We start from the raw sequence: 24,771 nt of genomic DNA on the forward strand, positions 1-24,771 counted from the left end.
TTTTAGTAGACAAAGTAATAGTTTAAAGGGGCAATAAAGAATTATAAGACCAATAAAATCATACAACACCACGAACATATAGAGGCAACAAAAAGAAAAACAGCAATAACAAAATATGAAAACAGGTAACTACAGATTGATTCATTAAACGAACCTCGGACCACCACAAAAACCGAATAAATCAGAAATATAAAGATATCTCATAGATAATTTATTCATAGTAAGTAGCCATTTTTGTTAATCGCTTATAGCATAGTCTCACCCAAATCTAAAAGTGTGATAGTGAAAGAAAGCACTTCATCAACGTGCTAACATGAGATAACATTCCATGGAGGTTACATTTCGACGATTTCGTCTTTATAAAACAAAATACATGTATCAAAAAGAAAATGTGTATTAAATTTGAATGTTGACACTCATATCAATCTGCCGGATGTAGAATTTTACATAGAAAAACTATATGGCTCTAATTCAAAACTGTCCTATTTCTTTTGCATAGCACAGACAGGGCTAATTATTACAAAATAATGTGGAAATGAACTTAAGATTAATTTTCAAATTTATAATTTTCATTTCCACAAATTTGTCTTGTTTTCTAATAAAAACGGTAATAAGGACGTATCTATCCGTGTTTAAAAACCTCGCCAGTTCCGTGGTTAAAGAAGCTTCACTAAAAACAAAGACTTGTTATTCAATTTTCTTCTTTTTTGTTTGTTATAAATGAAAAAAAAACTATATAGAATTTATTTAGTTTTATAGTAATTGTACAAGTTCTTGGTACAGTTATTTCGTCACAGAATCTATCGTACCTCGGAAATGGCGGTGTTGAATCAGGATTTGTTTGTTAGCAAAAGTTAAATTTTCGATGTGGCCATACTCCTTTTTTTGTATGATTCATTCTAATTCTATCAAGTCAGAGTTTTGTGTAGTTTACTATATGTCTGTAATTTACTAATTGTTGAAGGCCCTAAATGGGCATATAGTTGCTTACATAACCTTCATTAGGTCTCCAAATGGTATTTTGTCTCATTAAAAATCATATCACATCTCCTTATTTCATATAATCCTGAAAGTATAAGGTAACAACTAGAGAGTAAAAATTATGTCAACACATGTTACATAATGTTGAAAAGACATAACATCTTACAATAAATGAACTTACCAAGAATTGAAATCTATCAAATATAATACATAAACTGACAACTAGAGAAGAAAAGTCAAATTAAGGTAGATAGGGTGTCTTTCTCCATCTTGGATTTTGAAATACCAGAAAACAATCGGTCTAGATCTTTAATAGAATGTGCAAATTTTGAGTAGGTAATTCATGTGTAAGAATTTTCATTTCAATATAGAAAATGACATGTTTTATCATATTTATAGTTGTATTTTACAAAAAACAGAAAACTTTTGTTTGATTCAATTTTTTCCAACTTTGCCACATAAGGGGAGGCAACTCAAATGTAAGGGCAGATAATTCAGATAAAGGTACTTTTATAATAGAATGTGTTAGGAATTTACCTATTTTATTATGTAGCAAGAAAACGGGTCCGGTGACCCCATTTTTTCTTTTTCTTATCTGAAAGCATACTATTAAAGCTATCTTCTCATATTTTATCTCAAAATTCTATGGTGTAGTTTTCATTTTATGGCAGAAAATTGGGTTTTCCATGCATAGTCTATACAAAATCTGTCAATTTTGAACAACCTGTAGCGTGAAAATAAGCCCCGTGACCCATTCTTTTTATTATTTTTTTTTAAAAAGCATGATATAAACTACATTTTGGCAAATTATTAAAAAAATCTATGGATTATAATTTAGACACCCCAACTACCTTAAGTTGCCGTAAAAGGTTGACAAGGTCTCATCACAAAGGTTAGTAGCTTTTGGTGGAAAGATGTCCATTGTTTCTTTTGCTATTAAAAAGAGATGAGGTATAATTTCCAATGAGAAAATAAAATCCATTAAAGTCCAAATGATGTGGATGTAAGCAACCATAGGTCATCTTATGGTCTTAAACAAAGAGCAAAACCCAAACTGTAAAGTCAGTTACAAAAGGCCCCAACATGACAATATGTGACACAATACATACGAGAAAAACCATCTGCCTGATTTATGACAAAATGATTATTAACAATAAATATGACAGAGGGGAACCAGTGACAACCATTGAATTACAGGCTCCTGACTTTGAACTGGCACATAAAGAATGTGGCAGAGTTAAACATGTGTTTGAGCGCTGCACCCTCCCCAAACTTAGACATGGGTGTTACAGTACAATATAAGAACAAAGTGTAAAAATCAGCAGGAAATATCCTACAATGTAGCTATTAAAAAATTGGTACAAAGACAAAATAAACTGTTGAGACAGAGATATGTCTTGCCTTTATGTAATTTTGAAGTTATGCAAATGTTGAAACTAAAACAGCAATATTTTAACATGGTAACTATGCAAAACATTCCAAGTCAATAAACCATGACGGCAGAAAAAGGGCCAAATAACATTCGTAAAAAGGAGCAAAGAAAAAATAAATGCAACTGCAAACCAAACACCATTGACTTATCATAAGTGGTTCCCTTTAAACCAACCAAGACACAAAGTTTTAACATGATTATCATGCAAATGTTTCAGTCAATGTAACATGATGAGGTGGCAGGCCATATAATCTCCATGGAAATGAAATGTTTAAAAAATAATACAACTGCATACCAAATATTACTGACTTACCATTAGTCTTACATCTTAATTTGACCTAATACCAAACTTGAGCATGAACTATGCAGAAGTTTTAGAGTCAATAGACCATGACAATGGGGGCAGAGTAGAATATTTTCCATTGAAATTAGATGTTCCAATGCTTATACAACTAAATACCAATTATCATTGACCTACCATTAGTGGTTCCCTGTAAAACTGACCCATCACAAACTTAAACGAGTAAACTAAGCAAAAGTTGTAAAGCAAATTGACCATGACTAAGGGGGTGGGGCCAACTAATATCCATGGAATTGAGATCTGTCAATGCTAATACAACAGTCACCAAATATCATTGACCTACCACTAGCGGTTCACCTGAAACTGACCTAATCGCAAATGTATACATTGTTGACGTTGCCACAGCCACTTTGTTGAGGCAAGAAAAAAGCAACTAATATAAATCCAAAAAATGCAAAATACGGATCTAAGAGTATTGACAGATACTGACAGCTAGTTCAAAGCCAACTACAACATCAGCAATAAATAAATCTAAGTTCTTCCCGACTAAAGTTTTGCCGTAATCAGGACACATCCGACAAGTTTTAGTGAAAAAATATCATACACAGTTTGAGAAAAGCATGGTCTTGGTTAATGCCAAAATATAAGTAAATAAGTGTCGACAGGATGTAGGACCATGAAGTTTTCATATCTGTATAGCAATACATATTTAGTTTCAAATTAACCTAAAAATGTGATGTCCATCACAGAAAAATAGGACATATTCCATACATTATTGATGTGTCTTCTTCAAAATAGCAGCAGATCTTTTGCCCTTTAAACTATTTATTTCAGCTGCAAAAAGCTGTAGCTACCATATTTCCCCTGTTTTATTATAATTGAACAACAAACTCAATCTAATGATTGTCTTTGATATTCCAAGGCATCAACATGGCCATCTCCAAATGTTGCAATTTATGAAAATAACACTTGCACAAAAGTACAAAACAATCATGTACCGGTAACCTCCCTGTATTTACCTTCCTAATTCCAAGGTAAACTATTACTCCCAATTTTAACCTCTTATATTCAAAGGTAAATGGCCTATTCTCCGAGAGTTAACTTCTAAAATGTCAGGGTATTAATCTGCCAAATATTAACGTTAAACTTTTCAAGATATCAACGGCACCTAATCGAGTTTTGACTTCAACCATTTTTAGGTATCATCATTTACCTCCCTGTGTAAACTTCCAACACAGCAAGGTCTTAACCTGCTTTGGAATTTTAACCTCTAACATTTCAAAGTACAAGTTATGATCTCTAACATGTGTCTAACATTCTGATTTCAATGTACCGGTAATCTGACCTATTATAAAATAACATACACAAACCCCCCCCCCCCCCCCCCAATTTTTTACCTCTAATATTTAATGGTACTCTATCATCCAGAGAAGTTTTCAAAATTTCCATTTCTTTTGTCACTTTCCTATGGTCTTCCTGTAACATTTCATACGATTTCTTTAGCTCCATGATTTCATCATTAGATCGTTTGACGTCTATCATTTTTTGACTGTTTGTTTGATCTAGAGACTTGGTTTTCAAATGGTCACACTCATGCTTCATTTGTTGTCCACCCAATCTACCAATGGCCTGTAAAATATAGGATGATACTTTATGCTAACAACTTAAACATGCATCGCTGCATTGAAGACCCATTGGTGGCCTTCGGCTGTTGTCTGCTCTATGGTCGGGTCGTTGTCTCTTTGACACATTCCCCATTTCCATTCTCAATTTTATTATGCAACAAATATTTGACAACTATCTAACAGAGATCAAATGACGTATATATAAGCAATTATAGATCACAGTACAGCTTTCAACAATGACCAGAACCAATACCATATAGTAACCTATTAAAGGCCACAACAGGCAAAATGTAACAGCCCGATTCATAATCAAAACAATAAATGAAAAAAACAAATATGATAGTCAGTAACCAATAACAACCACTGAATTACAGACTCCTGACTTTGGACAGGCATTTACATAATTTGGAGGGCTAATCATTTTTGTAGGCGCTCAACCCTCCCCATGACCTGGGACAGTAGTGTTATGAACGGCACAACATGATCAAAGAGCTGGATAGCTCTGAGGGAAACGATAGCCATTGTTTTCATTGATATAATTATTCATTCCAAAAAAATAATTAAACTTCACATGTATTTGCTATATGATTCAATCGAAATATGGTTTTTTAATTATCAAAAAATAACATAAAAATAGTCAATCTGCTTGGTACAGATCTATAATACAAAGGAACAATACAATTCTTGTGTGTTTCAGTTTTTGTTAGAAACATTAATCTCATTCTTGGAAATTTATATTCAATCATTTCAAAAGTATTCCTTGTGAATTTTATGGCCCAAAATGTTACAAGACTGCTTCGTCGTCAATGGTCGAAGTCAAAGAAACTCCTCCAAAAAGAAAAAAAAAATAATAAATGAGGGTAGATTATGTTGTCAAGAAAGTGTGATGACAAATACTTTCTATCAAGTATGAAATTAAAGCTTTTTAGAAATTGGCCACTAAGTTACAAAAATTAGCGTGTTTAGTACAGACATGTAGACTATTTGACCCCAGAGTCACATGTGACAGGGGTCAACAAAACTTATCCTTAACCTTCATGATGAACTTATATATATGAGCCTTTCTTTTCTATAAATGTTGATTTTCTTATGCTTTATCAAATTATTGAGTGATAAAAATATATTACCTCCAAGATCTTTTTTATGTAGGATAAACTAAAGGTTGTCAAATTTTACCTCAATTATCTGAACCTTAAAAGTAAATTTTAAGACAATGACTTTAATTATTGGACCATTTAATATAACAAAAATTGTTAAGGAACCACTTGTTACTTCTACAATTGCTGCTGTCAGTTTGTTGCTGACTTTCAAAAAGTAAGGTTTCTCAATGACAAACATACCACGTTCCGATATATAATTTATATGTAGTAGTGTTAGTGCATTTCTTGAAAAGTACATAATTACTGTTAATTTATTGTAAAACAGTTGAATCATCGTCGATTGTGTATTGTGTATTGACTGCAGGAACATAATCTGATTGAAATTGTTTCATTTCAGAATGACTCTCACATTTACATAATCATGATAATAGAGCACAGTGGACTATTATTTTTGAAAAAAATGCTCTTAATAAACATGTAACTAAATGTTTTACAGTTCATTTCTGCATATATACATAGACAAAATAATTGATCAGCACTTATTTTTGAACTCGTCTGAGACATTGCTGACATAAACCTATGATATAAGTTTCATAAAAATCTGGCAAGAATTGTACACATGAGAGATCTAATGATGCAATTATCCATATAATTAATGTTTCCAAGTGGCATAATCCTTTAAAAAATATCTAATCGGCACTGATTTTCGAACTTTTCCGAGACATTGCTGATGTAAACCTATGATATAAGTTTCATAAAAATCTGGCAAGTATTGTACACATGAGAGCGCTAATGATGCAATTTTCTATACAATTAATGTTTAAAAGGGGCATAACTCTTTTAATAATAGTTCATTGGCACTGATTCTCAAACTCGCCCAAGTCATTGCTAATATAAACCTATGATATAAGTTTCATAAAAATCTGCCAAGGATTGTACATGTGAGAGCGCTAACAAGACCGAATGGACGAACGGATGAAACGACGGACGCCCGGTATTTCTATGTCCCCCCGCAACGTGTTGCACGGGGGACAATTAATCAAATTTAAAGAGCAATAATTGTCTTTTCCTAGATTTAGTTATTTAAGTTACACAAGGACACTCTATACCAGAAATTTACGGTAAAGGCATGATTTTTCATTCCCTATTGTTTTGTTTTGTTTGGACAGTGATGTTCCTTGGGCCCTTCTTAAAGTGTTTAAATATCCATACTCCTTGCATATGCCCGTGTTTGTAGTGAACTTATAGATTTCAATGAACGCAATCTTTGTATAACTAGTAAATTACTAAGTCAGGGATTTCGCTACCATAAATACTTAAAATCATCACTAAAATGTTTTATGGATGCAAAGATTTGGTTTAGAAGTAAAGCTGTACCCATGGAAATGTTTTAAACAATTGGGATATCTCATCCTAATTTTTTATGGTGATGTACGTTGTTTATTGAGCATGTACATTAAGATTCGATCCATGTAGTTTTATTGATCATTTGAATAAATTATTCTAATAGGTTATCAATTTAACACTGTAATCAGATGTTTGAATATTGTGTTAATTGGTACTAACATTGATTTTCTTATCAATAAAAAATTTAAAAAAAAACTAGATATGTATTGATTAACAGTTATGAACACTTACAATCCTACAAATTCTCGATACTACTTTTCTGGCAATGCACCAGATATTTTTGTTTTCTCATTTTTGTCGAGCCTTCGACTTTAGTCGAAAATGCGAGACATAGCGATCCTACATTCCGTCGTCGTCGTCGTCGGCGGCGTCCACAAATATTCACTCTGTGGTTAAAGTTTTTGAAATTTTAATAACTTTCTTAAACTATCCTGGATTTGTACCAAACTTGGACAGAAGCTTGTTTATGATCATAAGATAGTATCCAGAAGTAAATTTTGTAAAAATAAAATTCCATGTTTTCCGTATATTACTTATAAATGGACTTAGTTTTTCTGCCGGGAAATATTACATTCACTCTGTGGTTAAAGTTTTTAAAATTTTAATAACTTTCTTAAACTATCCTGGGTTTGTACCAAACTTGGACAGAAGCTTGTTTATGATCATAAGATAGTATCTAGAAGTAAATTTTGTAAAAAAAATAAATCCATTTTTTCCTTATTTTACTTTTAAATGGACTTAGATTTTCTGCCAGGAAACAACATATTCACTCTGTGGTTAAAGTTTTTAAAATTTTAATAACTTTCTTATACTATTTTGGATTTGTACCAAACTTGGACAGAAGCTTGTTTATGATCAAATGCTAGTATCTAGAAGGAAATTTTGTTTTCTTCCAGTTAACATTACATTCAGTCTGCAGTTAAAGTTTTTAAACATTTATTAGATTCATAAACTATCCTGGATTTTTACCAAACTTGGACAGAAGCTTCTTTCAATCAAAAGATAGTATCAAGAGGAATATTTTTATTGATTTACTTCCTCATTTTTGTTGAGCCTGCGATTAACAGAAAAAGTAGGCGAAACACTGGGTTCCGCGGAACCCTTACGAATTTTTGTTAATAATGTCCTTACACTAAATCCATTAGATGGGTATACATGATATACACCCTGATTGATATTTTAGTGTTTTCATTAGTTCTTATAGGCTTTGAACTTTGTTTCAGTAACTGAGTACTCTCAGATCAGTAATGTGTGTCATAAGTCTTTTTGTTAATTGTTTTTTGCTTTGTATTCATTAAAAATTTCAAATTTATTGAGTCAAGTCCTATTTAACTGATTTTTACAGTTTTTATGTCCCCGCCGAAACAGAGGGGGCATTAAGTTTTACCCTTGTTCGTCTGTCTGTACGTACGTACATCCCAAAATTGGTTTCCGTTCTCTAACTTTGCCTCAACCAAATGTTATCAAATTTATACACAATGCTTATTACTACAAAACACAGATCAAGTTTGAATTTTGGTGGCGTCACTTTAACCGTTCTAGAGTTATGCCCCTTTATAAATGGAAAAATTGCAAAAATTTTCATTTCTGTTCTCTTACTTAAGTTTGCCTCAACCAAATGTTATGAAACTTATACACAATGCTTATTACCACAATACACAGATCAAGTTTGAATTTTGGTGGCGTCACTTTTACTGTTCTAGAGTTATGCCCTTTACAAATGGAAAAATTGCTAAATTTTTCATTTTTTTTCTAAAAATATCAATGATGTCATTGTTCAAGTAATTTTTAAAATTGGAGTTATCTTCCTTTGTCCATGATTATAGTTGAATCAACTACAATCAATGCTTTATACAATGCAATGTTTAATTTTGCCTTCCACTGATAAAACACAGATCAAGTTGAATTTGGATAGTGAAACTTTAACCATTATTGAATTATGCCCCTTTATAAATCGAAAAATTGCAAAATTTTAGTTTCCGTTCTGTTATTTAAGTTTGCCCCAACCAAACATGAAACCTATACACAATACTTATTACCACAAAACTAAGATCATGTACAAATTTGGGTAGCGTCACTTTTATTGTTCTTGAGTTATGTCCCTTTATAATGTTGTATGCAAGCAGGGGCATCATCTGTGTCCATGGGGACACATTCTCCATTTATTTCTTATGTTGTGCTGTTACAGCCAGAAATATGGAGGGTTGGGCGGCTGAAAACATGTTTAACCTCACCACATTCTGTATGTGCCTGTTCCATGTCCGGAGCCTAAAATTAAACGGATGTCATTTGCTGCTGTATATCATATTTATTTTTCGTTTATTGTCTTGTTCATTAATCAAGCCGTCGGTTTTCTCGTTTGGGTTGTTTTACATAATGTCAGGGCCTTTTATAGCTTGCTATGAGGGATGGTTTTTGCTCACTGTTGAAGGCCTTATGGTGACCCTTAGTTTGCTAAAATCTGTCATTTGGTCTCTGGTAGATGGTTGTAAATTCATTGACAATCATACCACATCTTCTTATTTTTATATTGAACATCCAAACTTGTGAATAATTACCTCAAGTCGATCTTAAAGAAATGTTTTACTCAAATCAGTTTTTGGAAAAGAAAAGTAGGAAATTGTGTATCAATTTATGAAACAAAATTACTATACACACATAAAAGCAAGAGTGCACAAAGTCATTCCGAAATGTCTTTTCTGTTTAAATGATCATGCTTGAACTTTTTAAATTTAGCAGTGCAAAGTAAACACTGTTTTCAAGTCCTAAAGGGCACATACTTGTGCATTCTACTTGTTAAGGATGGCTATTACTTCATGTACTTTTGTATAATTCTTGTAAACATTCTGTTATTTAGAGGCATAATCAACAGTATGGTAAATTTGAAATTGGCAATTATTACTTCTATCTTTTATAACATACATATGAACTTTTGAAGATCTCAATTTGGCTTATAGTGCTGACGACATTTTTACAGGTTTAAATTTCCACAATGTTTGTGTGTGCATGTTTTTTTTTTCTAAAGATAGTTTCATACCCCTTCTTTTTTTTCTTACAGTGTATCATGAACTTAAAAGCCTTCAATATTTTGTTTAAATAGCAGAATTCATGTACTTTTCTTTATTGCAAAGAAAAATAGAATACCAGCAAGAGTTTAACTGACTGACTGTGTTGAAACATATACACATTTATCAGATATGTTGTAAAGGAGTTGTGATGCAAAAACTGTGATTATCCAATTATGTTATAACTAAATGACGACAATATCAAGATCAGTTACACTGAAATCTCTTGTTATCCATTAATCCATATAAGTGTAACTGTAACAAGATTGCCTTGCTGTCTCCATTAAAGATGGAAGTAGAAACAAAAAATTGTTGATTTTCACATAAAGTAACTAATATCATATAAGAAAGCATGATTTGACTGTTTAATAAAATGCTTCGCTGAGCGCAGCCTGATACGACCGCAAACGAACCCTGAACAGTTTGGGCAAATTTGGACACAATATTTAAGGGCATACGATAAAGTACTTTAAGTAGCAGGGGCAGATAATAACGTTTTCAAAACTTTTTGTGTTGTTTTCGCGACGTTGTTAATCAGAACGTTGTAATTTCGCGATGTTTCTAATAAGAATGATTATATTTCGCGACGTCGCTTTAGATGTATTCGCATTTGCGGAAATCCACGGACGTCATAATCCTGATTGCGCGAATTTGAAAAAAGTACCTGCAATGAAAAACGGCCAAATCACGAGAATTGTTATATTTATTCATTAATAAGGAAGTCAACAATATTATCTTCGAATGGGAAAAAAATCAAATCCACATTCTTAATTTTGTATGTCTGTTATTTCATATAGGAAATGAATAAGAGATATGAAAAACATAAGACGCCGATGAGAGAGAAACCCAACTACACAAAAAAAAAAAACATAAGTAATTTATATAGTAACTTCACCATTTGGCTAACTCTAAATTTGTAATGAGAATTGTACAGAAAAATTTAACAGAGACTATCAACAAAATGACAAAAAAACGTAATAAATAATGAGAGCGCATCTTACTGTTCCTGACTTTGAAAAGGTACATTAAAGAGTTTAACTGCATTTTTAGAATTTAACTCGTGGAATATATAAGTGTATGAAGAAGAATTGTCAGTTAAAATGACTCAGTTTTAAGCCCCGTATTATAGACCAAAAACAAAAACGCACCCCTTGATGTGCTAAGCATATCTTCTATGTACATATTGAGAGAGAAAAATCTGCACACAGGAATTAGGTATTTGACAGACCAGAGTTGCAACTCACTGATGTTAAGTTACTGACCAAATACGAAGTCTTTTTGTAAAGTAGTTTCTCAGATAAGAAACAAAATATTTGTTGGACCGGACAAACAATGTGGTTGCACTCACTCCTAGATTGAAGGTATAATACAGACAAGTAATTCAATGATTATATGTACCGTAATAAAAAAAAATATCCTGAAGACAAGCTTAGGTAACTAATCTATTGATACAGAATCATTAAATTTCATGCTCTAATATCAACTGCTGTATGAAATGTTATACTACACTGTAATGGACTAAGCTGTCCCGATTTAATGTGGGTATGATTTTGTGTTCATGTAATGCCTATAGAGTAGGTCGTCAGTTTTCTTGTTTGAATTATTTCACATTTTCATGTCGGGGCTTTTTCAAGCTGACAGTACGGTGTGGCTTTTTCTTTTTCTTTTTTTTTTGTGTTGAAGGCCGTAGGGTGACCTTTAGTAGTGTTTATCTTCGTCATTTGAACTATGGTTGATAGTAGTCTCTTTTGCAATCATACCAAATGTCCTTATTTTTATATCATCCCCTTACTTTATAATTGTTGCACATTTTGTCATGTCGGGATCCTTTTGAATAATTAAAACTATGTTCAAGCTGTGTTGTCTACATGAATTGTATGACTAATATCGGACAGAGATGCAAATTAATTTTTTTATTATATATATCTGTTTTGTTTCCAAACATTTCTATTCTAAAAGTAATTTACTAGAATACTTTTTCTATCCAAGTTTGAATTCGTAACAATTCATAAAGGTTTGGCAAATATGATGCTATTTTACGAGGAGCCAGCTTTATTAATTTTCATGATTAATATCATTGGTTTAAAAAAAAAACACCTTGGCTCTACCACTGAAATTGACAACATAGTAGTGAACGGCGGGAAAGATTTCACGACGTTGTTGCGAATAAAACTTATTCCAATTTAGTTTGGAGCCTTATTGGCAAACGTACCGTTTGCCAATAAAAATTAAGGTTTATTGCTTTTATTGAAAAAACAAGCACATGGACCCCCAGTTTTTTCTTTTGCAATCAATCAGATTCTGTTTCAAGAACGCTCCGCCAAAATTTTAAGAAAAAATCAACAATAGAATTTATTCTGCACTTCTGTGTAGACGCAAAAATATTTTCAACTTCTTTATTTCACTTGTATTAAAAGAATTTAGGATATAATTATTTATTTCAACCGTTAACTTGTTACAGCATGCTGATGCCATGGATCAAGGGAACATTTTACAAAAAACCCGGTTAAATTGTGACTGTTCATTCAAAAGTATTGGTACTTTCCTTAAAAGTCCTTATTTATGAAATTTCAGGGTTTTTCCTTCAAATATGCAAATTTCGAACCAAATTATCTCAAAAAGTAAGTCATGCAGGTATATTTTTCTTTGCATATTTCAAAAGTACACATCGAAATTGACCTTCTACCAAAATTTCAAGAAAAAATCAACGAGGGATCTCTACTGTATCGTATGCCCTTAAGCTTGATACTGTCTGAATTTGGATTGTGATCAAATTTTTGACATAATATAGGTTTCTGACACAAAATAAATGTGATCAAAGATCTAACAAATCTATTGCGCAATACTGTGCAATTGAAGATTTCTTCTTGAAACTTTTCAAAAATTCGAAATTTGAAAAATTTTGAAAATAATTCCTAAACTATTGGCCCCATAACCCCTAAAATGAATACCAACCTTCTACTTGTGGTATTAAACATTGTGGTACAATTTCAGAGCAATCAAAATACTTATACACAAGTTATTATCCTGAAACTAGAAAAATGCTTGTTTATGGGACCCTTTGGGGCCCCTAATTCCTAAACGGTTGGGACCATCATCCTTAAAATCAATCCCAAACTTCCTTTTGTGTTATTGAACCTTCTTAAAAAATTTCATAGAGATCCATTCACTTAAACTAAAGTTATTGTCCGGAAACCAATGTGTCTTCCGACGACGACGACATCATACCATTATACGATCCCAAAAAATTTTTTGCGGTCGTATAAAAACCTTACAGTGAGTTTTTTTTAATATTTTAAAAAGTGTGGGAAATCCCCTTTGATATTAATGTGTTTAATTTTATTGAAAATTAAGTAGCTGTTTGACCTCCTTTTTGACCATTTAAATCCATCTTAAAGCAAAATTCATAAGAAAAGTTGGTGATAGATTATTAAAATTGTGTTTTACGCTGTCTGCAAATCAATTATAACAAAGGATGAACATGATGAAGTTTCATTTTATGCCTTAAATTCTTAATTGTGTCCCGGGTTTTGTTGTCTATGTAAAATATTGCCTCCCTAAAAATCATCTACATATTTTGGTGGAATGAGGTGGAAGATCTTTTAAAGTTTACAGGACATACTTTCAGATTAATAAATCAAAAACTGACGGAATAATTTTCATAAATGTGTTGATGCCATGTTAAATTGAGTTAGATTTAATAATTATTTCCAAATGTCTTCCACCAGGTGATTTATATTCAGCTAAATAAAAATTGATATATACATACACCAGTTATATCAGTCCATGCTGTGTTGAAGAAAGTAGCGTCTATTTTGCCACCCTCCAGATGAGCTAGGTAATTTTTGTAGTATTTTATCCTTTCTAAATCTGCAGCTTGTGTTGTTTCCGTTGCAGAAGGTAAACGGTCAAATCCACAGAGGGGAGGGATCATTGGAGTCAAATTCCTCAGTAATGTTGTCATCAAAGTCACATCAAATGTTTTAGAATCTGGAACATCTGGAAAATAAATCTGATACTAAAAAGTCATATCAAAAGTTTTAGAAACTTGAACATATGGAAAATAAATCTGATACTAAAAAATCACATCGTAAGTAAGATCGAATCTGGAACACATGGAACAAAAAATAATAAGGGTAAACATAATTATAAATAGAATATTCTAACTGAAGAATTTTAAGTTAATTCATTAATTAAATTCTGGAAGATCTATGCCAGAGATTCAGAGAAATCTGATTTGTACAGTTGGTTTTAATGTGGTACTGTATAATCACTGTCCCGGGGTAACAGTTGCTGACAAACATGTTTAACCCCAACACAAGCCAGGAGCAGCCAGAGGTCAATTGATTTGTCATTTGTGGTTATCTTTCTTATTATATGCCTACATATCGTTGCTCCCTTTCAGAACAATAGGTCTTTCATTTGAAGAAACAACCCGGATGAGATTATGTTTCAATGAAATGCATTTAACTCATTTGTGTCCAATTGAGGCTGTACTGTAAAGTTTCATATGGCACCCCATTAAATAATATCAATAAGTTATATCATTTGCTACTGACCCCCTACAGATCCATAGAGAAATAGTAAAATCCAAAGGGGTGAGGCCAAAGGCCGAATCCCTATGGATTTTACTAATCCTCTATGGATCCGTAGAGGATGACCTGGTCAGTAGTGAATTGTAAAAGGAATTTATCGCACACAGGACTTCTTCGTATTACTAAGTATTCTTTACCTAATTCTTGATATGAAAATGCAAGGATGTTTTCTACATTTTTTTTTCTTCTTATTTCTTTAGCCAGAAAATCAGAAGAAACAATTGCCTCGTCTGCCTCAACGGTACAGGTAGTTACGGTTCTGCGGGTCAGTAGTGAACTGCATAAGGAATTTATCGCACACTGAACTTTACCTTCCAAGTTTTGTGCAAAAATAAACAATGAAATACTATAACATTGATGGATGACATCAACATTAATAGTAGACGTGACGTCATGAACATGAACATGAAATCGACTGACCCCATACAGATCCATAGGGGGTCACAACGTGACGGCATTAAAACCAATCATTACGTCACTAATTTACCCGAGGTATGGTGGGGATACCATATGGAACTCTTGCCCCAATTTTTCATCTTTAATATGTTTTAAAGTTTTAAGATAGAAACAATCCTTTCCACCATTTACTTGACTCCCTCTGTGAAGCTATTAAACATCCTACACAACTTAGTGCTCGACAGAAATATCAAAAACATCATTAACACACAATTTTAACTTCAAACACAAATAATGTGTAGTTCTGTGTATGACTAAGACTATCGTAACAACATAGAGCATTACTCTATATAAAATTATCAATGTAATACATGTACTTTAATAACATATTAAAACAAGTCAAATTTAACCACATCCATGTGTAGGGATATTAAAATCAAAATATGAAATTAATTCACATCTAATTTAAAATTGTACTGTGACCTAGGAAATTATATGTCTGGTTAATTTTGTGTTCCATATACAATAGACGATGTTGTGCTGTCTTTTTATATATCTTTCACACAATCCAATTATCGAATATTCTCAATATATATATATATGGGAACAATCAAATAATTTAAGGATGTTGGTTCCTCTTGTTTTTGACTTTTTGTTAAGATATTCTGAATCCTCTTGTTTTATCTATGTAGTGCCATTGACAAATTTGCCCGCTTACCACTACTTTTCTTTTCATAATTTTATTATATATAGTTTGAAAAGCCATATCTGAAAATCTTATAAACTCCTTGATTTTTTTTCATAGTTTTTGAAAGAAAAAAGGTGCCAATGTTAAATGTATGAAAAAATCTAGAGAGATTCATTTCCCGCCAAATTTTCAGGGGCTTAATTCTCAAAAACATGGACAAGAAACCTTCATTTTTTTCTGCTTATTTATATACTATCAATTTATAACAGTTTTTTAAACAGCTTGTTATTTTGAAACAGAGTAGCTAACATCCTTAAAGAGGAAAGCTATAATATTTTATCCTAATTCTCAGATTTTTAAAGAAAAAATATTTTTGTCAGACATTAACGAGAGTGATTTTTAATTTTCATACACTGTAATATTAAAGTTATGTTTTTTTTTTATGTAAATGCAGTTTTATTCGAATGATATAACATGCATGACATGAGCAGTACCAATTGTACTGCACCATTCACACATTTTGAAAATAAAGCCTCTTCAGTGATGCTCAAGGCCAAAAGATTTGAAAATCCAAAACTTTATACAAACATTGAAGCCATGATAAAACTAATAAAATGCTCCACAGGGCGCAGCTTGATACGACCGCAGAGGTCGAACCCTGAAACAGTTGGGGCAAGTATGGACACAACATTCAAGCTTGATACAGCTCTGAATTTGGATTGTGATTAAATATTTGACACAGCATAGGTTTCTGACACAGAATGAATGTGGTCTAAGAACTTAAAAATTTTAAATTGGACATTCAACTATTATGGTCCAATATCCAAAATCTAAATACATGGTTAGATTCAGCATATCAAAGAACCCCAAGAATTCAATTTTTGATGAAATCAAACAAAGTTTAATTTTGGACCCTTTTGACCTCAATGTGGACTAAGTTGATAATGGGGCCCAAAAATCAAAAATCTAAATACATGGTTAGATTCAGCATATCAAAGAACCCCATATATTCAATTTTTGTTGAAATCAAACAAAGTTTAATTTTGGACCCCGATTTGGACCAACTTGAAAACTGGGCCCATAATCAAAAATCTAAATACATGTTTAGATTCAGCATATCAAAGAATCCTAAGAATTCAATTTTTGTTAAAATCAAACTAAATTTAATTTTTGACCCTTTGGACCTTAATGTAGACCAATTTGAAAACAGAACCAAAAATTAAGAATCTAAATACACGGTTAGATTCGGCATATCAAAGAACCCCAATAATTCAATTTTTGATGAAATCAAACAAAGTTTAATTTTGGACCCTTTGGACCAATTTAAAAACGGGGCCCAAAATCCAAAAACTTCATACACGGTTAAAATCAGCATATTAAAGAACCCCAAGAATTCAAGAATAAAACCCCATTGAAATTGGTCAAGAAATAAGCAATTTATACGAAGTATCTTCTTTTGTACAATACTGTGCAATTGAATATTTCTTGCTATTGCGCAATACTGTACAATTGACAATTTTTTGCTATTGCGCAATATTGTGCTATTGGATATTTCTTGCTATTGCACAATACTGTGCAATTGAAGATTTCTTGCTATTGCGCAATACTGTGCAATTGAAGATTTCTTGCTATTGTGCAATACTGTGCAATTGAAAATATCTTGCTATTGCACAATACTTATTTTATAATAATTTACACATCCTGTTTGGTGTGTATCTCCTACCATATCGTTATTATTTGCTTTTAAATATAAAACAGAAATAACCAACTTAAAATGGAAAATTTTAAAAGAAAAAAAAAAGGAAAAAAAAAAAAATCCCCCCCCCCAAATTTTTTGAACCCCCTTATGATTCATCACCCCCAAACTCAATCCCAGCTTTCCCTTTGTGGTATGGTACCTTGCAGTACAATTTCAGAGAGATCCATACACTTGAACACAAGTTATTGTCTGGAAACTAGAAAAATGCTTATTTTTGGCCCCTTTTTGGCCCCTTATTCCTAAACGTTTTGGGCAATTACCCCCAAAATCAATCCCAGCATTCCCTGTGTGATATGGAACCTTGTGGTACAATTTCAGAGAGATCCATACACTTGAACACAAGTTATTGTCTGGAAACTAGAAAAATGCTTATTTTTGGCCCCTTTTTGGCCCCTTATTCCTAAACGTTTTGGGCAATTACCCCCAAACTCAATTCCAGCTTTCCCTTTGTGATATGGAACCTTGTAGTACAATTTCAGAAAGATCCATACACTTACACACAAGTTATTGTCATGAAACTAAAAAAATGCTTGTTTTTTGCCCCTTTTTTGGCCCCTAATTCCTAATATTTTGAGGCAATTACCCCCAAAATTAATCCCAGCATTCCCTGTGTGATATGGAACATTGTGGTACAATGTCAGAGAGATCCATACACTAACACACAAGTTATGTCTGGAAGTTACAAAAATGCTTATTTTTGGCCCCTTTTTGGCCCCTAATTCCTTAACTGTTGGTACCATAACCCCCAAAATCAATCCCAACCTTCCTTTTGTGGTATTGAACCTTATGGTAAAATTTCATAGAGATCCATTCACTTATTCTAAAGTTAGAGTGCGAAAACCAATGTGTCTTCGGACGACGCCGGACGACGACGACGACGACGACAACGCCAACGTCATACCAATATACGACCAAAAAATTTTCAATTTTTGCGGTTGTATAAAAAGGATCTAACGTAAAGCCAAATCAGGACAAGGAATCAGACCTTGTCATGTTTGTGATAACTAGACAGTGATTACAAGTGATTACATCTAAATAAGTAAGTTTTATTCTATTTAATTCCATTCACCTTATTTACATATATACATTATAATTGAGCTGTTTGACGTGGTTTTAACTAAATGAATTTGAATCTCACACTTTATTGTAATCAATAAAATGGGAAACTAATTTCTGCAAAATCTTTAAAACAATATTAATTTGACAGTATATAAGACAGAAAATGCATATTTTAAGGTTTTTCATGCTGTATAATACACCTTGTGGTGTCAGGATAGCTTCAGTTGGTCTTTTGTTTGGTCAATCCTGACACCCCTTGTGTCATAATGCAAGAAAAACGTTAACATACTAGTAGTTGTTGAAGACAGTCCTTTGGTCTTTGGTGGATAAGAGTATCATTGGCAATCCTACCACATGGTGACTAATTTCCGTGATCAATTTACTTTTACCACTTTTTTGAGTGGTAAAAAAACCAATATAAATCTTCATGAATCTGATAAACTTGAAACTTCCCTTATATAAATACATATACATATTCATTGTTTATTTAATGGATGGAATATAAGATATTATTTCGATTAATGTAAAAAAAATTAATTTAAAGTGAATATGACATTTGCACTAATTTGATACTTATAAGTCTGGACAAAAATTCTTTTTGAAAGCTCTCAAGGTACACATTAAACTGGGGTGTCCATGTTTCAGTCAAATAATTATGTGTTTATGTCAAACTCTGTTCAACAATTCTTAAGACTAATCCTTATAGAGGATATCACATTACATAATATATCAAAAGATCACCTCAAGATCTGTCATAAAGGTTTAAATCAAGGTAACAAGCTGTTATTTTCTTGAAATAAAAAAAACTAGAGGCTCTCAAGAGAATGTGTCGCTCACCTGATTCTACTTTGGCTTTGGAAATCATGTAAAAATAGATTAAAATCAGATACTCTAATAATAATTGAGGCCAAATTTGGTTTAATATTGGCCCCGTAATTTAATCAAAAGCAGAAGACTTTTGTAAAGTTTACAGAAATTACCAATAAATTCATTGAAATTGTAGAAAATGACTTTATAAGGAAAATAACTCCAACAAGATGTCAATTGACAATTTTGCTCATGTAGATCTTCTTTTCTTGATATTTTTGCAGTTTACAGTATATCTCAATCTATAAAGATACATGTATTAAGGTCTTCATCAGCACCTCATAAGGAACATTTATGCCATGTTTGTATGTATTTCCCATAGGTGTCTTATGTTAAACTAAGTCACCTGCTGGCGGCCATCTTGGATGATGGATCGGCTACAAAGTAACAACACTTGGTCAGCACCTCATTAGGAACATTCATGCCATGTTTGGTTTCATTCTATTCAGCGGTTCTCTAGAAGAAAACATTTGTATGTATTTCCCATTGGGTCCTATGTTAAACTTACTCCCCCTGCTGGCAGCCATCTTGGACGACAAATCAGCTACAAAGTAACAACACTTGGTCAGCACCTCAAAAGAAACATTCATACCATGTTTGGTTTTAGCTGTTTTCTAGAAGAAGACATTTGTATATATTTCCAATAGGGTCCTTTGTTAAACTAAGTCCCCTGTTGGCGGCCATCTTGGATGATGGATTTGCTACAAAGTAACAACACTTGGTCAGCACCTCATTAGGAACATTCATGCCATGTCTGGTTTCATTATATTCAGTGGTTCTCTAGAAGAAAACATTTGTATGTATTTCCCATTGGGTCCTATGTTAAACTTACTCCCCCTGCTGGCAGCCATCTTGGACAACAAATCAGCTACAAAGTAACAACACTTGGTCAGCACCTCAAAAGAAACATTCATACCATGTTTGGTTTTAGCTGTTTTCTAGAAGAAGACATTTGTATATATTTCCAATAGGGTCCTTTGTTAAACTAAGTCCCCTGTTGGCAGCCATCTAGGTTGATGGATTTGCTACAAAGTAACAACACTTGGTCTGCACCTCATAAGGAACATTCATGCCATGTTTGGTTTCATTCCATTCATTTAGTGGTTCTTCAAAAGAAGACTTTTGTATGTATTTCACATAGGGTCCTTTGTTAAACTAAGTTCCCCGCTGGCAGCCATCTTGGATGATTGATTGACTATAAAGTAACAACACTTGGTCAGCACCTCATAAGGAACATTCATGCCATGTTTGGTTTCATTCTATTCAGTGGTTCTCTAAAAGAAGACATGTGTATGTATTGTCCATAGGGTCCTTTGTTAAACTAAGTTCCCCGCTGGCAGCCATCTTGGATGATTGATTGGCTACAAAGTAACAACACTTGGCCAGCACCTCATTAGGAACATTCATGCCATCTTTGGTTTCATTCCATTCTGTGGTTCTCTAAAAGAAAACATTTGTATGTATTTCCCGTAGGGTCCTATGTTAAACGAAGTCCTCCGCTGGCGGCTATCTTGGATGATGGATCGCCTACAAAGTTACAACACTTGGTCAGCACCTCATAAGGAACATTCATGCCATGTTTGGTTTCATTCCATTCAGTGGTTCTCTAAAAGAAGACATTTGTATGTATTGTCCATAGGGTCCTATGTAAAACGAAGTCCCCTGCTGACGGCCATCTTAGAAGATAGATCGCCTACAAAGTAACAACACTTGGTCATCACCTCATAAGGAACATTCATGCCATGTTTTATTTCATTCCATTCAGTGGTTCTCTAAAAGAAGACATTTGTATGTATTTCCCATAGGGTCCTATGTTAAACTAAGTCCCTCTCTGGCGGCCATCTTGGATGATGGATCGGCTTCAATGTAACAACACTTGGTCAGCACCTCATAAGGAACATGCATGCCATGTTTGGTTTCATTCTATTCAGTGGTTCTCTAAAAGAAGACATTTGTACAATGTATGTATTGTCCATAGGGTCCTAAGTTAAATGAAGTCCCCTGCTGCCAGCCATCTTGGATGATTGATCGCGTACAAAGTTACAACACTTGGTCAGCACCTCATAATTAGGAACATTCATGCCATGTTTTATTTCATTCCATTCAGTGGTTCTCTAAAAGAAGACATTTGTATGTATTTCCCATACGGTCCTATGTTAAACTAAGCCCCCCCTCTGGCGGCCATCTTGGATGATGGATCAGCTTCAAAGTAACAACACTTGGTCAACACCTCATAAGGAACATCCATGCCATGTTTGGTTTTATTCCATCCGTTGGTTCTCTAAAAGAAGATATTTGTATGTATTGTCCATAGGGTCCTATGTTAAACGAAGTCCCCCCGCTGGCGGCCATCTTGGATGATGGATCGGCTTCAAAGTAACAACACTTGGTCAGCACCTCATAAAGAACATTCATGCCATATTTGGTTTCATTCCATTCAGTGGTTCTCTAGAAGAAGTTCAAAATGTAAAAAGTTAACGACGACGACGGACCCCAAGTGATGAGAAAAGCTCACTTGGCCCTTTGGGCCAGGTGAACTAAAAATCAAGGCATAATAATTTGAATAAACTAGAGGCTCACCTGTCTTCAACAATGAGCGTTTTTGTAAAAATCATCATTAAAGGGCAATAACTCCTATAAAGAGTGGACTGACAATTTCAATGATGCTGATGTAGTTGTAGATCTTATCCTGCTGGTCATTTTTGCATTTTAAAGTTTTTTTATCTATCTATTATAGGTTTCAAGATATTAGGCCAAAACATGGACAAAATCGTCATTTAAGGACAATAACTTGTATAAGGAGTTGACTGACACTTTTGGCCATGTTGACTTTTTTTTAGATCTTGTCTTGATGATCATATTTGCTATCTGAATTTCTATGTATCAATCGAAGCTTTCAAGATAATAGGCACACACAAAAAATAGTAAAAAATTGTCATTTTAGTACAATAACTCCTATAAAAAGCCATCCAATGATTTCAACAATAACGACGTATTTGAAGATCAGGTCTTGCTGATCAATTTTGTTATTTCAAGTTTACATCTAACTATAGTTTTAGGCAAAAATGCAAAAAGATATAAAACCTGTCATTAAAGGGCAATATCTCTAATTGACGATTTCGGAAAAGTTGTCTTATTCTTGTCTAGCTGATCACTTTTGCTATTTAAAGTATATCTATTATAGTTTTCATGGATAATAGACAAAAATGAGAAAATGGTAAAATTCCTCATTTAAGGGCAATAATAAGGCCATGCATGTTAGTTGGCAGGAGGTGTCGTTGGACACAATTTTTTAAACAAGATACCCCAAAGATGATTGTGGCCAGTAGTTTCAGAGGAGAATATTTTTAAAAAATAACAGACGACAAACACCAAGTGAGGAGAAGAGCTCACTTGTAACTTTGGTTCAGAAGAGCTAAATAAAAGTATGTCAGCTGAAACAAAATTATTATATTATTTGTAACTTCTCCTTTCATAAATGAATTCCAAATCCTTTTATAGTACTATAAGCTGAAAACTGACCTCAAAACCAAACATCAATAGTGTATTTATCCAAAGGATGCCAGTTAAAACAAAGCTCATATAAGATCTATGTGTTTTCATTTTACAATTACACACCAAACATCAGCTCAAAATATGTATCTGCAAGAAGGGTTAACAAATGAATAGAAACCTTATAGCGTTAATAAAAACATGGCCGTAACTACTACGAAGAAATTAAGTTATCAATTACAATGTATATCCCATAGTCATTACACTTTATAAATTTAGTGCATCCTAATAAGCTCTTTTCTAGACTTACCTTCATAAGGAACGCTTTATCATGTTTATTATTCAAAGAAAAATATAGGAAGTCAACCAGAACAAAATTATAATGTTATCTGCAACTTCACATTTCACAAAGAAATTGCAAATCCCCTAGCACTTCTGAAAACTGACCTGAAAACCTAATTTCAATCGTGTATCTATCAAAAGTATGTCATTGAAACACAGCTCTTGAACTTTGGCCTATTGACTCCAAAATCATCTGATCACTTTTGCTACCTTATGCTCTCCATCTATACAAGTTTGATTCTAATCAATCAAGGAGAAATAAAGTTACAATGTGAAAACCATTTTTTTCTGAAAGTTTGTTTGTATAGAGACATTGAACTTTGACCCAATGACTCCAAAAACAATAGACTCTTTCCCAATATTCCATCTGTATATGTTTCATTCAATCGGCAAACAAGGGTTTCTCAATTAATAATAGTAAGGATGATTATGTTTTAATTCTAGGCACTACAACATGGTTGGTGGTTGGTAGAAATAAAAGAAAATTGATAATAGAAATAAGATAATATTTGCACTTAATGAACTAGGACATCTTTGGAACAGAAAGTTTGAATATGAATAGTACATGTATATACAGGACAGTTTTGAGAATCATAAAAGGGTATTATAATTTTATTTATTTCTGCACTTACCAGGAAATTTTGGCAACAGAAGGTTCCACTGTGATTGGTTGATTATACGTTTCTTTTTTAAGTCAAGCAATTTGTTATACTCTTTCTTGATTGTCGCATCTAAACTTGCTGGAGCAAATTCATTATCAAAGAAGGTTCTAGCTGCACGAGGAGAAATTCCTGTTAACAACAAACTCATCCGAATGTAGTTGTCTTCCTCTACAGTAAGAGTCGCCATAGTAAATTCTTCTTTATTTCTTTGCTAATTATAGACAGGATTCTACCCAGTAGAAGATTGTCATTCAAACGGTCAAAACCAACTAAAAGTTATGTGGCAAAATTCATGGCTTTCAAGCTGGCATAAATCTTGGTTGTTCTCCCTCTTATGAAGAAAACCATTATGATATCTGGTCTATTTTCTAAAAAAATTAAATTAAAACACAAAATGAATTTAAATGTCTGAACAAGTCAAATGAAATAAACAATTTGATTGGATGCATGTTAGGATATTACTTCCTGTACTGATTTTTCTTCTTCTAGATACTAGTAATATCAAATAACACATTTTAAGTTTATGAATGTCATCATATAAAGGACAAGAACTCCTAATATGGAGCCAATTGGTGGTTCAGTTATATTTACATATGGTAGATCTTGTCAATATATTACTTAAGACATATCAAAATTTGTATAAGAGTCAATTCATGGTTTCAGTTTTCATGGTCATTTTGACTTTTTGTAGATCTTGCTGATTAGTTTTGTAGCTTACAGTGTATGTAAGCCCTCTTTGTTTATACTTTTTGGTTTTGGCTTTACTTTTGTACTTTTGTGCTATCAGTTCTTTTGAATAAAGTTTGGATTTTCAAATGTTTTTGTCTTGTGTATCACTGAAGTGACATTAAGTGTTGAGCACCAGCAAACATGTTTAACTCCATCATATTATATATGTGGCTGTTGCAAGTCCGCTATAGATGCCTATAATTTAGCGCTATTGTTTGTAACTGTATATCATATTCGTTTTTCATTTATAGCTTTGTACATAAATCCGACT

The 24,771-nt window shown here is 32.9% G+C and overlaps 1 protein-coding gene across 1 annotated transcript in view; it reads right to left on the minus strand.

The window, feature by feature from the left end:
- LOC127739141 (uncharacterized) overlaps positions 1–24,771 on the minus strand; it is a 151,089-nt gene that overhangs the window by 119,103 nt on the left and 7,215 nt on the right. The window contains exons 2-4 of the mRNA XM_052250734.1: positions 23,742–24,139; positions 13,681–13,910; positions 4,112–4,343 (exon numbers count right to left, since the gene is read on the minus strand). Coding sequence (XP_052106694.1) covers positions 4,112–4,343; positions 13,681–13,910; positions 23,742–23,958 — 679 coding nt within the window. The 5' untranslated portion in view covers positions 23,959–24,139. The remainder of the gene's footprint in view (positions 1–4,111; positions 4,344–13,680; positions 13,911–23,741; positions 24,140–24,771) is intronic.

This window comes from Mytilus californianus, unplaced genomic scaffold, assembly GCF_021869535.1.
Source record: "Mytilus californianus isolate M0D057914Y unplaced genomic scaffold, xbMytCali1.0.p SCAF_4, whole genome shotgun sequence".
Taxonomy (NCBI): Eukaryota; Metazoa; Mollusca; class Bivalvia; order Mytilida; family Mytilidae; genus Mytilus; species Mytilus californianus.